Source organism: Diadema setosum, chromosome 9 (assembly GCF_964275005.1).
Source record: "Diadema setosum chromosome 9, eeDiaSeto1, whole genome shotgun sequence".
Taxonomy (NCBI): Eukaryota; Metazoa; Echinodermata; class Echinoidea; order Diadematoida; family Diadematidae; genus Diadema; species Diadema setosum.
In genome coordinates, this window is record NC_092693.1 from 30,427,496 (window position 1) to 30,442,049 (window position 14,554).

At 39.4% G+C, this 14,554-nt stretch overlaps 2 protein-coding genes and 1 long non-coding RNA gene across 3 annotated transcripts; all 3 read left to right on the top strand.

The window, feature by feature from the left end:
• The first annotated feature begins 502 nt into the window (after nt 1-502).
• On the top strand, nt 503-4,613 carry LOC140233087 (uncharacterized). The gene is made up of 4 exons (XM_072313200.1): nt 503-601; nt 864-1,012; nt 1,970-2,086; nt 2,565-4,613. The coding sequence occupies exons 2-4, from the start codon at nt 893-895 to the stop codon at nt 2,919-2,921; spliced, it is 594 nt and encodes a 197-aa protein (XP_072169301.1). The 5' UTR covers nt 503-601; nt 864-892; the 3' UTR covers nt 2,922-4,613.
• A 2,311-nt stretch (nt 4,614-6,924) lies between these two features.
• On the top strand, nt 6,925-8,844 carry LOC140233088 (uncharacterized). Its single transcript, XR_011901527.1, has 4 exons — nt 6,925-7,381; nt 7,659-7,720; nt 8,481-8,543; nt 8,709-8,844. It is a non-coding gene; the product is annotated as an uncharacterized lncRNA (long non-coding RNA).
• Nucleotides 8,845-8,959: 115 nt separating this feature from the next.
• Nucleotides 8,960-11,084, top strand: LOC140233086 (G protein-coupled receptor kinase 2-like). Its single transcript, XM_072313199.1, has 4 exons — nt 8,960-8,994; nt 9,264-9,387; nt 9,913-10,101; nt 10,530-11,084. Exons 1-4 carry the CDS (start codon nt 8,983-8,985, stop codon nt 10,847-10,849), a joined length of 645 nt encoding a protein of 214 aa, XP_072169300.1. The 5' UTR covers nt 8,960-8,982; the 3' UTR covers nt 10,850-11,084.
• The last annotated feature ends 3,470 nt before the right edge of the window (nt 11,085-14,554 follow it).

Below are 14,554 nucleotides of genomic sequence, written 5' to 3' on the forward strand. Positions count from 1 at the left end.
ATCATTACCACAAGCATATTTCTGTAATGTGCATGTGGCATGATAACAGCATGTCCGAAGTTTGGCCGATTTATAAGTAAGCTATATAATTGTAGCTATATTGCCAATTGACAATCCCTGTGATAAGATCCTAAATAAACCCTAAAAAAACACGACTTTCAAAAAATCTTAAGTTAAAGATGGAATCACTTTTTTTTCTCGCGCGTCTACTGGGTAGTATTGGCAACCAAGCCTTTTCGCTGGTATGTCCCCCCCCCCCCCTTTTTTTTTGGGAATGAACTCCGCGCAGACCAAAGAGCTTTTCCCCGAGAGGAGAAAAATCTCTTTGGCGCAGACGCAACTGGGCTGGGCGCCCTAAGGCCCTCCCCTTTGTTGCGTTTATGCGCGTTACCTAGCCCTACGCGCGCCTGTATGCGCGTTGACTTGACAACATGTGCAAGGCCAAGGGTACTCTTAGTAACGCGAACGGTCGGTAAACAAAGAATTCAACATTTCTGTGTGCTGATTTCGTTCGATCGGTTCAGTGTTTTATCACGGAGATTTCCCCGATACTTTCGAACTTTATTGCGCTCAGAGAGACAATCAATCGTAGTTTGTCAAGGTCAGTGATAAAACTAGTATCAACACTCTTCTTTATGAGTGTGTTTCAAGTGAATTTGTTCAACGTGTTTCATGATTTATAAACTTGTCTAATGTTAATTCTTTCTGCTCAGAATAAATAGCCTCAAAGTCAGCTGAAGGTCATGCATTGCAAGTTTAGATTACGCCAAATTACACACAACGGACACAGCTGTGACCCCACATTCAAATCACTAACCCAAGATACAATAAATTTTCCCGTTCTTTTAATCTTGTTTATGTAGATACTGAGATCTAGTCTGACAGAGGATAAATGGAGATGTTTTCCGTGTCCCAAATTCATGTCCCCGTGCCATGGGAGTTACAGCGGAGGGCACGATGTGAACCGTGGGTCAGGGCTGGCGCAGCGTCACCCGCGTACAGCCCGGCAGATGTAAGCAAGAGCAACCCCTTGCCTAACTGTGACAAATAGACCTAATGATGATGATAATAACAACAACAATAATAATAATAATAACTACATTATCATTATCTTCTTTTTTTTACTAGGCCTATCATCAAGGCCTAGGACGCAGGCCTTAATAGCATTAATGACCTAAGGACAGTCATGTTAGATCGAGAGGTTTGGAGGCGCAACTTTGTTTATGGAACCCGAGTTGGCATCGGCTGAAGCTAATACATGCCCTCGAATTAGTAGTAGTAGTAGTAGTAGTAGTAGTAGTAGTAGTAGTAGTAGGCCTATCATCATTTTCATCATCTAAAACTATGATCTATTCGTAAAGAAGTAGAAAATTGGATGAAACATTACAAACATGAAGCAAAAACAGATCGAACTTTACAAAGGGAGAGACCGTGGGGCGTAGGCCTTATACTGCGGTCGTACATGTAACACAAAACGAAAGAGAAATAGATTGTGAAACATTGTGGGTCAAGGCACACAAAAGTAAAGGCATAATTTACTATTGCCCATAGGCATGTGGGCCCGCACATGTTGTCCCTAAGGAACATTAACAAACATTAACATATCACACTTCATCAACATAAAATGTTAAGTTTATACCCGGGTAACAATCGAAATGTTTTGACGCTTTTTTAAGGATGTACAACAAAGCCAGAATAATAATCATGGTCCGATAAAGGTACTCAAGCTGTTAATTGAGAACTGTGGTTAGAACAACACGCAAAGGACTAAGACGGCCATATACATGATAAATGCAGATTGCTAGATTAAACTGACATTAGTGGCAAGTAAGCGAACAAGACTTCATAGTGTAAATTTATCACTTCACTTTAATCGGACGTTTGCAATAAGTGTGAATATTGTGACGTATTGCTAAGTTCCAACCGAAAAATGAGTTGTTACATCTCATCTTCGAATGTCATTATCTAGCTGGCGGAGACAGCCCGCCGCCAAGCTCCAGTGCCGCCATTGTATCTGACAGGGAACCTGCTTCTGCAATGGCTGCAGGATTCCACCAAGAACAAGCAGATGAAGGAACAGATTGGAGTACGTTTGACGTCATATATTATTTTCCTTCTTTGTGAATTTAAATGAATGGTGTCACTTAGCATTAACAAGCATCAAGCGTGTAAAATTGTAAATTGAAAGGGTCAGAAGCGATGACAGCATGAAATACAACAGAAAAAAAAACTAAGAGGAGACTCAAACTTTTGCCAATCATGATACCAAAATGTAGGCCTAATCATAACCGATTAGATTTCAAAAATACTACAGTAATGCCCATTTGATTTGATTTGATTTGATTTGATTTATTTCTGCTTAATTCCGTTACATTGAGATCAGAACACACACGCACTCACAACTTTTTCCAATAACCTTGTAAGAGAACGAGTGACTCAAGAAAAATTTGTTTCTCGTATAGGTATTTAGACCTATATCGCCAATAGCCTATCATTAATCAAAAGTTATAAAAGTACGAGTATTCACTGCCAATAACTTTGTCTTATCTCCCCAATTATGACAGGCTTTAGTCAGCAAATTACATCAAGCTGAAAAGAAGACGATGCGGGCAAAGCATACGGCAAGTCTCGTGGGAGGAATGGCGAGCCACTCCCTCCAGCAGATGGCTCACGCCCAGGAGAAGTCTCGGCTTGCCGAGATTCGAGTAAGCCGGGAAGAAGAAAGGGCACGACAGGCTGAAGATCGTGCTTGTCGTGCCAAGGAGAGAGCAAGGATTGCCGAGGAGCGGGCAACAGCTATGGAGGAGAGCTTGAAAGTTGCCGAGGAGCGAGCGAGACGAGCTGAAGAGAAGGCTACCATCGCTAAAGGCCCAAAACCACTATTTCGGCACAATTGGACAATCGCAAAACGCGAAAATTAAAGTTTTTAAAATAGGTTTCATTCTTATACCAATCCATGACACAAATATTTAAGTTTGTAGTTGAAAAATATGAACACACAATCTTGCTTTATTTTTGTGGTGTGATAATTTCTTTCATAGGGCGTAGATTTCATCATGTAACATACGTTACCAATGTCATTCTATTTCAAATGCTTTAAGATTGGTGACTACAGTCTATGATTAAGATAATTATGCGTCAGATGTGAAGTATACCATCGGCTGCCATGTTTGTAAATGCTGCCTGCAGATGGGAAGGATGGCAAATGACCTGTATGCTATACTGAACACAGCATGTCCTATTGTGTTAAATCTTATTTCATGTAATGTTCATTTGTTTTCTCGATAATTTGATGTCAGACTTTCTTCAGAAAATATTTTCAACATTTATCAGTCCCAAATTGCAAGCCAGTTCTTGAGTATCATCGATGAAACATGTGAATCTATGTGCGCAAAAATATATTCGTCAGATTCCACGTAACGTATGTTTCACGTTAATGTAACGTAAGTTTCAAAGATGATACTACTACATGTGCAACTGATTTTGATACTTTTTCTTTTTGGTTTTGGTATATATTCTTACATCAATTTCTCGTCAACTCTAAGTGAACGTATATTATAACAAGATGTCGCAATATCATGGTGATACAATTCTCAAAAATTACAATTGAAATAGTTGTAAAACTGTAAGACTTTATAACATGTCCGCGTATAAACTCTGGAGTACAACATTAATCCGTTACTGTTGACATTTTGAAGACAATTGGCTTCATACCTATGAATTTATGGCACTGAAATGATAAGAGTTGGGAACATGCTTTCACGTGCCTTCACGGACGAAAATATTGTCATGATGTACGTGTAATATAAAACGAGTGGTGGGTAACGTAGGTTTCACTTCAATTTTATCATAATGGAAGTTTCCGTATGCTTGACGTCTTGTAACGTGTTATCTTCATATTGATGTCTTGTAACTTGTTATCTTCAGCTGTCACTTCATGCTGTTGAAAGATATGTTTCGAATCCATAACTTTACAGACTCCATAACTTTGCTGTCGCAACAGTTATTCTATGCAGGAACAATTTGAAAATAGCAGTTGTAATACAATAGTATTCACAAAATTTTTAACACTTGTATGAAACAAGAAACGGCAGAAACGAGATGGTTACTCTATTAAAGTGCTTCATAATGAACAATAACGCCGTATTGCTTGTATTTGAAATTTCTGAACTCGGTAAACAAGAGATAGGGACAGAAGGAACCAAGAAATGTTCTTTGTTAATTAATTAAATGACCACTTTACTAAGTTGACTATGGCAAATGAGGTCGATGAAATAACGTCAAATTACATAGTTGCATTGGCACAATACTGGGTAGGATGAATGAAATTGTCATTAGAGAAATGATGTACTCGATTGTCCTTGTTATGTATGCATAAGACAGTATAATCCACAAGGATAACAAGAATAACAAGTCTTGCATTAATAATTCTTGCCGTATCTGGAAATTGTCTCCTGCATGGAAAAAAATGTTTTTGAATCTTTCAAAAGAAAAGTGAAAGGACAAGTTGCTATACATGCACAACAAAGGTACTAATAATGATTACAGGCAGGCCCGTAAGTAGGATTTTCATGGGGTGGGGGATGGGGTCAGAGTTAGAAAAAGTCGACTACTTCCAGTTTTAATCACCTGACAGGGAGAAAAATAAAAGCTCCCGTGCCATTTTTTCTTTTGTTTCATTTCTTTTACCGGGTTTCATCGACTGACAAGCAAGAAAAAAAAGAAGAAAGAAAAGAAAATTGAAGAAATATAAAGAAAGGCCTCAGCTTAATTCTATGCTGCCAGTACAAGCCCAATTTCATGTTTTTTATTTGTTTATTTCAAACTGGGGAGGAGGATTCCGCGATTCATTTTTTCTTTTTATTTCCTTTTGTTTATATTTTGACTGCTGGCAAAAGGGCGGGGGACCTCGAACCCCCCCCCCCCCCTATAGTTACCCTGGTAGGGTAAATAAAAAAAAAAAAAGATGCGTGACTTTGATTCTTCTTTTTTTTTTATCAACTACGCAACGGGTACATGTTTTTTTTTTTTCTTGAATCTTTGCTTAGTGATATGATTTTTCGCCAATCTGATTGCAGCTTATATACGTTCCTTATATATGGGGTTTTAATCTCAGCACTGCTCTTCCCCATTGCAACTGCATTAACTTCAACGAGAAGGAAGAACAAAAAATGTTGATGTCTTAAACATATATCTTACTGAAACATACATCACTATAATAATTATTATTAGCATTATTATTATCTTGTAGGCCTGATCTATGATGGTATACTCAGTAATAGTTAAAATTACATTTCTTTAATGCACATGTATTTTTGTTACCTTTTCTTCATTCAAAGTGTGTTTTTCTTCACTTTGAGATCATCAACGATATAACGACATAAATTTGAGTTAATTTTCTCCGTTAAAAATAGTCAGGTAGTAGTAAGTCACCATATTGATTTATGATAACCGAAGATAAATAAAATTGAAAAGACTTATTTCCCTACGGAATTCCTTCAAATATAGTTTTAGAACAATTAAATGTTATTTTTATCCATGCACATTCTCTAAAATATCCTTTTTCAATGACATGAATTGATGAAACTTACGTTACCAAAACTAGAAACTTACGTTACTATATTAATGCAAGGACCTGATCCAATAGTTTTGAAGTAGAGATCTGCGTAATCCCTAAGTTTATTAGCTATTCATTGAATTTTCTTAAAACAATGTTAAATTCATTGTTTTTACCTGGAATATGACATCATTAAAGCCAAGTTGAACATCAACGCCCACCAAACGATTTTTTTCCCAAAGATACTATGATTATGTCCCCTTTTACTGCATCCTCCTAACAAACAAGAACATACAGCTGTAAATGAATTTGATATGTTTTGACGGAGAAACTCATCAACATCATAACTGCAACAATTAAATTGTCTCAAATTAAATGGGCTTTTCTGTGGATTGTCTGTTATCAACATGACAACATCTTGAAACTTACGTTACCAAAATTTGAAACATACGTTACGTAATAAATTGAGTGATTTATTTCAAAAGAATAAACCTGTACAGCAAAGTAATAACTGGGTTTTACGGTGGAAACTACTGTCTTAATAAACACACAATAAACAGAAGTAAAGCATGATTCTATGAAAAACAACAACACATTTCCAACAATCAAATACTTACTCAGTTTTTTAACACATCATGTAAAGGTATTTTGCGCGCTGCCAATGCTCAAGATGCCATTGAAAGAAGTTGCTGAGCTATCCCATGACCTCAAATCGACGGCACAGATTCGAGAAATGTACATTTAGGTGGTAATTAATGGTGTAATTAAGCTTTCTGTCATTTGGTGGTAACGTAAGTTACATCACGTATGTTACACTTGTGGATTAAATCGTATAAGTTAGCAACATAATAATGAATCTTTTGCCACCCATGGGTATGACGACAATCCACTCCATTAGTCTCAGCTCTAGAACAATCATTCAGAGCCATGCACCTTCATACTTTTTACAAGGATGGTAACGTATGTTACTTCTCTTAAATCTACCTTTTTTAAAATCTATATTTGCGAGATTAGCAGTCGCATGTCTTTTGAAGCTGAGTGATGAAATATCTTTTAACATAAACTTACACCCCTTTTGGTCAGAAAAACAATACAATTGTGTAGTACTCACTGTAATAGCATAACCAAATTGGCAGTACAAAGATGGTAACGTATGTTTCAGCGGATCTGGCGACACATTTCCATCAGTTATTTTGTTGATAAAGAATGGTTAGTTTAAAAAGTTGTGTTAGGTTTTCATAGAACCTTAAGCCACTTTTCTGAAACCGTGAGTAAGCTTCCTCTTTATGCTCATATTTTCCCACAAAGTTGAGAAAACATTAAAAATCATCGTTGGCGACATGAACTTTTAAGCCTGTTGGCCGAACTTAACCCTCCACCAATGGCTTAGTGGTATAATTTCGCCTTCGAAATGATTTCAGTTTTTGTTTATATGTCCCTTGGCATCACACAAAATCACAGGGGCATTTTGAAGGAGCTTTTTATCTCTCCTAGGTGAGTAGGAACATAAGCGACACGATTTTTGACCAATTGCGCCGAAATAGTGGTTTTGGGCCTAAAGGGAGAGAGAAGCAGGCCGAGGAGCGAGCGAGACAGGCTGAAGAGGAGGCTACCATTGCCAAAGGGAGAGAGAAGCAGGCCGAGGAGCGAGCGAGGCGAGCTGAAGAGGAGGCTACCATCGCTAAAGGGAGAGAGAAGCAGGCCGAAGAGAAGACAAGAATATTCAAGAACAAATATCTTGACGCGGCATCAGAGATTCAGGCCTTGAAGATGGAGCTGGCTTTGGCCAAACGTAAGAAAGATCCTACAGGGAGCCATCTTCAGGTGAGTGTAGTATGCATTGAGAAAACAAACCGACGAACACGATGAATAAACAAAGTGGGTTGATTGCTGTTTTGATGAGCCTCTTTAAACCACCACCTGTATCTAATCAATCAAACAATATCAAACTACTGTAAAGATAGTTAATAATGTCTGATCTCTGTCGCATGATAATCCGAAATAAAAAGAGCAAGCAAAAAAAAAAAAAAAAAAATGGAATGATGTTCAGAGAAAAGTGAAAACAAAGACGAAATATTTCTTTCTTTTTTTCGCCTACCAGGATCATCAGGGTGTCGTCACTGCCTCCTCGGGTCTTTCTCCCTCTCCTAGTCTGCCTGGATGGTGAGAGTCTTTCATTATTTCGTCTTTAGCTTTAATGCGTTGACAAGGAATTTAGTGCCAAAACCCAAGTCTGCAGATGTGAACAATTTTACTCACTTTTTCACATGCTACTAACATGGTGTGTTATGATTGCAATCAACTCCAAAAGATGCAGAAGGTGCAAATAAAAAATTCTTCATGGTCTCTTTCAGCTCAAAATGCTCTTCAGTAAAGGCAAGAAATTACACGATTTTAAGTTCTCAACGGTTCCTTGCAAATTCCACGGCTGGATAGTGTTGGCTATAATCTCCCTCACAACTTCTTCCTTGATATTCTCTTTAATAACAGTACACCAAATCAGGCCGCAGCCTCGGCACCTCCCAACACCCCTTCACGCCCAACCTTACACGGTTCAGTCGGTATTGCTGGTCATCCAGCACCGAGCACCTCTCCTGTCTCAAACTCCCCATCCCTTGTGTAAGAATGCGCTTTTAATTTAATGATTTTATTGGGGCTCTTCCTTCATTTTCTTAATGCAACACATTTCATCTTTACAATATCAATAACTTCTCTGAAACATTGTTTAACATGTCCATTGTATGCCTATTGATACTTCAGGTATCTATCTTACGAATGGGAAAGAAGAAAGGTCGCATAAAACATGCCGGATGAGGAAAAGATTGAAGCTTGATTCACTCGTGTTGATGATGGTAATTATGATGATGCTGATCGATGACAGTAAACGTCAAGACTTTTTCTCTCTCTCTCTCTCTTCTTGCAGACATACGCCCCACACATCCAAACCACCATCTTCCCGCAAGACATCGGCAAGCCCCCCTCCTCGGTAAGAACGATAACCACTGGCACTAATAATGTAATGATCACTTACACTGTACTTAGTTTACGAACATTATGTTTGAATGATCAGTTAGGGTTCAATTGACTCTTAAAGAGAAGTCTTAAATATCTTGTAAAACTCCAGGATCGTTTGTATATTTCTCTTTGGCAGACCTACCATCACTCCATCTCCGGTGGGTGCGACTATTGTGGCTGCCGCCCAAAGCAGCACCGCGGTGAGAGCTCCAAGCCCCCGTGGTGCTGCTGCATCGTCATCCTGCAGCTCTTACGTGTGGACCATCTCAGACCTGAAGACCTTTGACCCCTCCAGAGGATCCATTGTCCTGGGTAAGGGGTCATACGGCACGGTGTACCTTTGCCGTCATCGTGTCAACAACCAACCGATTGCCATCAAGACGTTCACGCTGCCCTCCTGCGTCCAGCAGATGACCAAGAAGGTAACATTTCTCATCTCAATTTTTATTTTCATCTTGCAGCGCAATAATCTTTGGACAGATTTTTTTGGTTTTTTTTTTTTTGGAGGCGGTTTTAATATTTAATATAATACTTTAAAGAGCAAGCAATATATGAAGCCATTTGATTGTAACAATGATAAAATTAAGAATGAAAACTGCTCAAACGATGAACCAAAGACAAGGGGATAAGGTTAGATGAGAATATCATCATTTACGTTATCCATCTATTTTTAACTCGTTTCAAATTTTAGGTAGCTGAGATCCAAGAGGAGGCAGCCCTGCTGGACTTGTTTGGCAGGGAGGAGTGCTTCCCGACGTATCTTGGATGTCTTGAGATCGGCACCGGTTGTGTCGGCCTTGCGATGGAGTTCATCGGTAAGTTACATAGTGCAGGAAATGCAAGCTTTTCCCTGAAGTTGAGTCATGATGAATATTTACAAATCAATACTTGCAAAAAGACTGTCACATTGTTCACGATATTAATCATCAGATATAAAAGCGTCTCGACTGAAAAAAAGATATATATCCTTTTAAATATATACATACAATGTACATGTTGTATTCTTCTACCATCATTCATGAGTATTACAGGCAGTCTTCGCGTGTTGGTACATCACCAGAGCATATCTAATCACAGCGAATTATTTGTTTTTCAAAATCACATAGATCTATATGCTATGTTATGAAGTGTTAATGATAATGATAATAATAATGATAATAATAATAATAGCATATTTAGAGCGCCTTTTCCGCAGGATACAAAGCGCTAATTGTTAGCATATATTCTACGGATTAATATCTTTCCACACATAAAGAAGTCATAATACTGACGCTGAATGAAAGACAGATAAAACGGTGAATAGTCTAAACCACTGGCAGCATGTATCAAACTGTTACCAGGTGACGCGATGACGGGAGAGACCGTGACTCTCCACGAGGCCATCCGGGGCGCGGTCCCTGCCATCACCCGCTCCAACTGGCTCCGTCTGGCCTTGGACATCTGCCGAGGTCTTGAGCTCATTCATCAGAGAGGATATCTGATGAATGACTTAAAAGAGGACAATGTCTTGTTAGACAAGTCCTCTTCAGGTAAGATTTTCCTCAGACCAAATATACAAGTTAAACACCCTCTCTTCCTTATAGCCTTCGAGAAGAGGACAAAGAAATATGATTTGAATTCATCTATAGTGGCACAGTTGAACGGACAGTTGAACACTCCAAAGGGTAGCCAAGTCTTTAGATTGCTGAAAATAATTCCCGGAACTAGAATGCAAATGTGAGGTTATATATTGATATTCACGGCATTCATTCGATTAGGAAAATTTGTTTTTGCAGTCTCATACGATAGTATCGTGTTGTCGTCTAAACGCAATTAGCTTCCGCCATTCATCCATCCTTTCAACTGCATTTCTAGCAACCCATCAATACTTGTCTTCCCCCCCCCCCCCTTTCCTTCCCGGCCCTCCTAGGAATCTTCCATCATTTTCCTTTCATTTATGTCTTTTCTTCGACTCCAGGTCGTTGGCGGGCCAGAGTCATCGATCTAGGCATGGTCTCCCGTCAGTCGTCTTCCTCCCCTTACTATTTTACCTCCGAGGAAAAGGCACGATACCTTCGAGGGGAGTTGTATCAGCATATCGCTCCTGAGGTCGCCATTCAAGACCAGGCGACCGACGTCCTCAGCGATGTCTATCAGGTGGGTCGCCTGATGAACATGATGGGGCGAGCTGCAGGCGACGGGAGATTGATGCTCATCGGTGCGCTCTGCCGAAATGTCTGCCGAGCTTCTCGGCCCGCTGTGAGAGATGTCGTCCACGAGCTGGAAAGGATGATATAGATGAGAGGCACCAGAGTCCGAAAAGATCTCATAACTTCTCTTCGTTCCGTCCTTAGGATGATTAAAACCTCCTTTGATATGCATTTTGGCTCATGATATCGCAGTAACCAGGAGCGAGCAAAGTGAAATCCAACTTGATTGAGTAGTAGGCCTATCAATATGGTTTAAAAAAAGATACCAAGAACAAAAACAAATAGCAAATATTGCTTGCAGATGCCGGAATTACTATGATTTTTATTTTGTGGAAACAATGTTTAAACACTATGACATAGACAACAAGGGAACAAAATGACATTCTAAATATGTTTAATTCCATTTTATAGTTGTATTAGTCCGCTACAGGCGTAATTACCATTAGCGTCCATGGATTTTGCTAGTTACCACTAACCAGGTCTTTCATCATGTTCATGCAGAGAAGTTTATCTTTTCGGACTTTGGTGCCGAGGTAAGTATGTCTGTACATATTCCTATTATTATCTTTCTTCCATAAGCATACATAGCTATGTCACAAAAATGACGGTGCAACTACAAGCGAATTATAAAAAAAAAAGATGCACAGACCATGAGAAATGAATGGTTCATTGGCATGAATAGCCCATAAAAATGGAAAGACAACCACTTAACTATGTGACCAATCGAAATGAAGATTCTCTTGTTGAAGTGATAAAAGAATAATCATGGTATATAATTGTGTTGTTTCAATTAGCTACACATTGCTTACGTTTGTTCATTGATGCAAAAGCCAACATCCCAGTATCACAGAGCAATTGAGAATATACATAAAACAAAAACAACTATAACGTAACAATAAAAGATGCGCGTTCCCGGCAATGTATGGAACCTTCCAAAGCTTTCATACGAAGGTAATGATGGATTTAAATCCAGTGATAATGTCATCTCAAGTTGTCAAGTATTTCATGTGTGCCCTTTCAGGCCTATGCACACCCAGCAGTCATACACTCTGACATTCAGTGCATATTATGGGGAACGGAGGTGGAACCTGATCCCATCACAGTGTAGAGCGAGGTGGGGCTCTTCACAACACAACAACAACAACAAAACGAGGCAAGTTATTGGGAGATGGAATAGTAAGAGGTTGTCCATCACAGTGTCGAGCGAGGTGGGGCTTTTCACAAAACAACAATAACAGTAGCAGCAGCAACAACAACAACAACAACAAAAACGACAGGTGAGTATTAAGGAGATAGAATACCAGGAGGTCGTCCATCAACGTGTAGAACAAGGCAGGGTTCATTGCAGAGCAACAACAGCAACAACAACAAAACGAGGCAGGTAAAAAGGAGATGGAATACTAAGATGTGTCCACCTGTAGAGCGAGATGGGGCTCTTAACAAAAGAAACAGTAGAAACAACAACAACAAAACAACATGTAAGTTGTAAGGAGATGGGGCTCTTCACAGAAACAACAACAAAGCAGTTTAGTGCAAACGAGATGGAATACTGAAAGGATGTCCATCGCATTGAAGAGCGAGGTGTGGTTTCTTCACAAACCGATAGTGATAACATAACAACGAGTAAGTTGTAATTATGGAGATGGAATACTACGAGGTTGTCCATCATGGTGTAGAGCGAGGTGGGGCTCTTCACAAAACAACAACAACAGCAACAACAACAAAACAGCAAGTAAGTTGTTGGAGATGGAATACAATTGGTTGTCCATCACGGTGTAGAGCGAGGTGGGGCTTTGCACAAAGCAACAGCAGCAACAACAACAAAACAGCAGACGAGTTGTAAGAAGATGGAATACCAGGTACTGCGAAGTTGTCCGTCACGGTGTATAGAGCGAGGTGGGGCTTTTCACAAAAGCAACGGGCTGCAGCGACATAGCTATTTAACATACATTGTGCGCAGCAACAAGGACAGCTGAACAGCAGGTAATTTGCTCGAAGATATATACAACTGATAAAGGTTGTCTCTTGTATCCGGAAGTAAAATAACAGACAGCTTATTCAAATTCATGAAATTCTTCCGTCGAGACAGACAGCTTGTCAACTAGGAAGAAGTTGCAATATTAGCAGGCTCTGAATCAAAATCCGTGCAGCGAGTTTGTGGGCTGTTGACAAAACGACAAACATTAAAAAAAAAAAAAAAAACACACACACACACAACGGCAGATTTTTATAAAAATTGTGCATCGGACTACTTTTTCATCTTTTGAGCAATTTACTCCTAATTTGCCACGAGTTACCGGACTAAAGGTACCTGGGAGATAAGTCTTACGTGCAAATTTATTCTTCAATTGTTGACAATGTGTTTCCATGGTAACAACATTTTTTTCACTTAGAAGTATACAAAAATATTGTGGAGTTAGCTAACTCGCTCAGTATTTGGCCGGTCCCCGAAAAGTACCCTGGATCCCAACACAAACGCACAGCGCTGACACACACTTCAATCTAAGGACCAATTACATTAAAAGGCAAAAATATAGACTTTAACTCGTTTTGCTAATATGTTGTACTGAATATAGTATTTTGTGCTTTTCTAAGACACGAAGTGACTTTGATTATCTGCAATGACTGGCCGGTCCCCGAATTGTACCCTGGATCCCAACACAAACACACTGGGCTGATACACACTCCAAAGTAGGGACCGGTTGTATTTGAGGACCAAAAGATAATTTTTTTTTTTTTGGCACAATTGACCCTTGGCATTTCCGACCGCTATCCGAGGTAGATGTTAAAGACACCTTTTACGAAACTATCAAATGCGTTGCCATGGTAACGGTAGATTCAATATTTATAAAAATTGTGCATCGAATTACTTTTTCATCTTTTGAGCAATTTACTCCTAATTTGACACGTGTGACCGGACCAAACACTCTTAAAACATCCGAGTCAGAACTGACCCGGAACTGGGTCCGTTGGGGTCATACACCGTTCCCGGTCAGAAATGACAAGGAATGTGGTCAAATATGACCCATTCAGAGTCATGAATCGGGTAAGGATGACCCCATTCGGGGTCTTCATGACCAAATTCCAAGTCATTTCTGACCCGGAACGGTGTATGACCTCAACGGACCCAGTTCCGGGTCAGTTCTGACTCGGGTCTTTTTAGAGTGAAGGTACCATGGAGATAACTCTTACGTGCAAATTTATTCTATAGTATTGACAATGTGTTACCATGGTAACAACATTTTATCACTAAGAAGTATACAAAAAAATTGTGGGTTTAGCTAATTCCCTCAGTATATGGCCGGTCCCCGAAAAGTACCCTGGATTCCAACACAAAAACACAGCGCTGTCACACACTTCAATCTAGGGACCAATTACATTAAAGGCAAAAATATAGACTTTAACTCTTTTTGCTAATATGTTGTACTGAATATAATATTTTGTGCTTTTCTAAGACACGAAGTGACTTTGATTATCTGCAATGACTGGCCGGTCCCCGAATTGTACCCTGGATCCCAACTGAAACACACTGGGCTGATACACACTCCAAAGTAGGGACCGGTTGTATTTGAGGACCAAAAGATAATTTTTTTTTTTTTTGTACAATTGACCTCAATTTGGCATTTGCGACCGCTATCAGAGGTAGATGTTAAAGACACCTTTTACGACACTATAAAATGTCTTGCCATGTTAACGGTAGATTTTTATAACAATTGTGCATCGAACTACTTTTTCATCTTTTGAGCAATTTACTCCTAATTTGGCACGTGTGACCGGACCAAAGGTACCATGG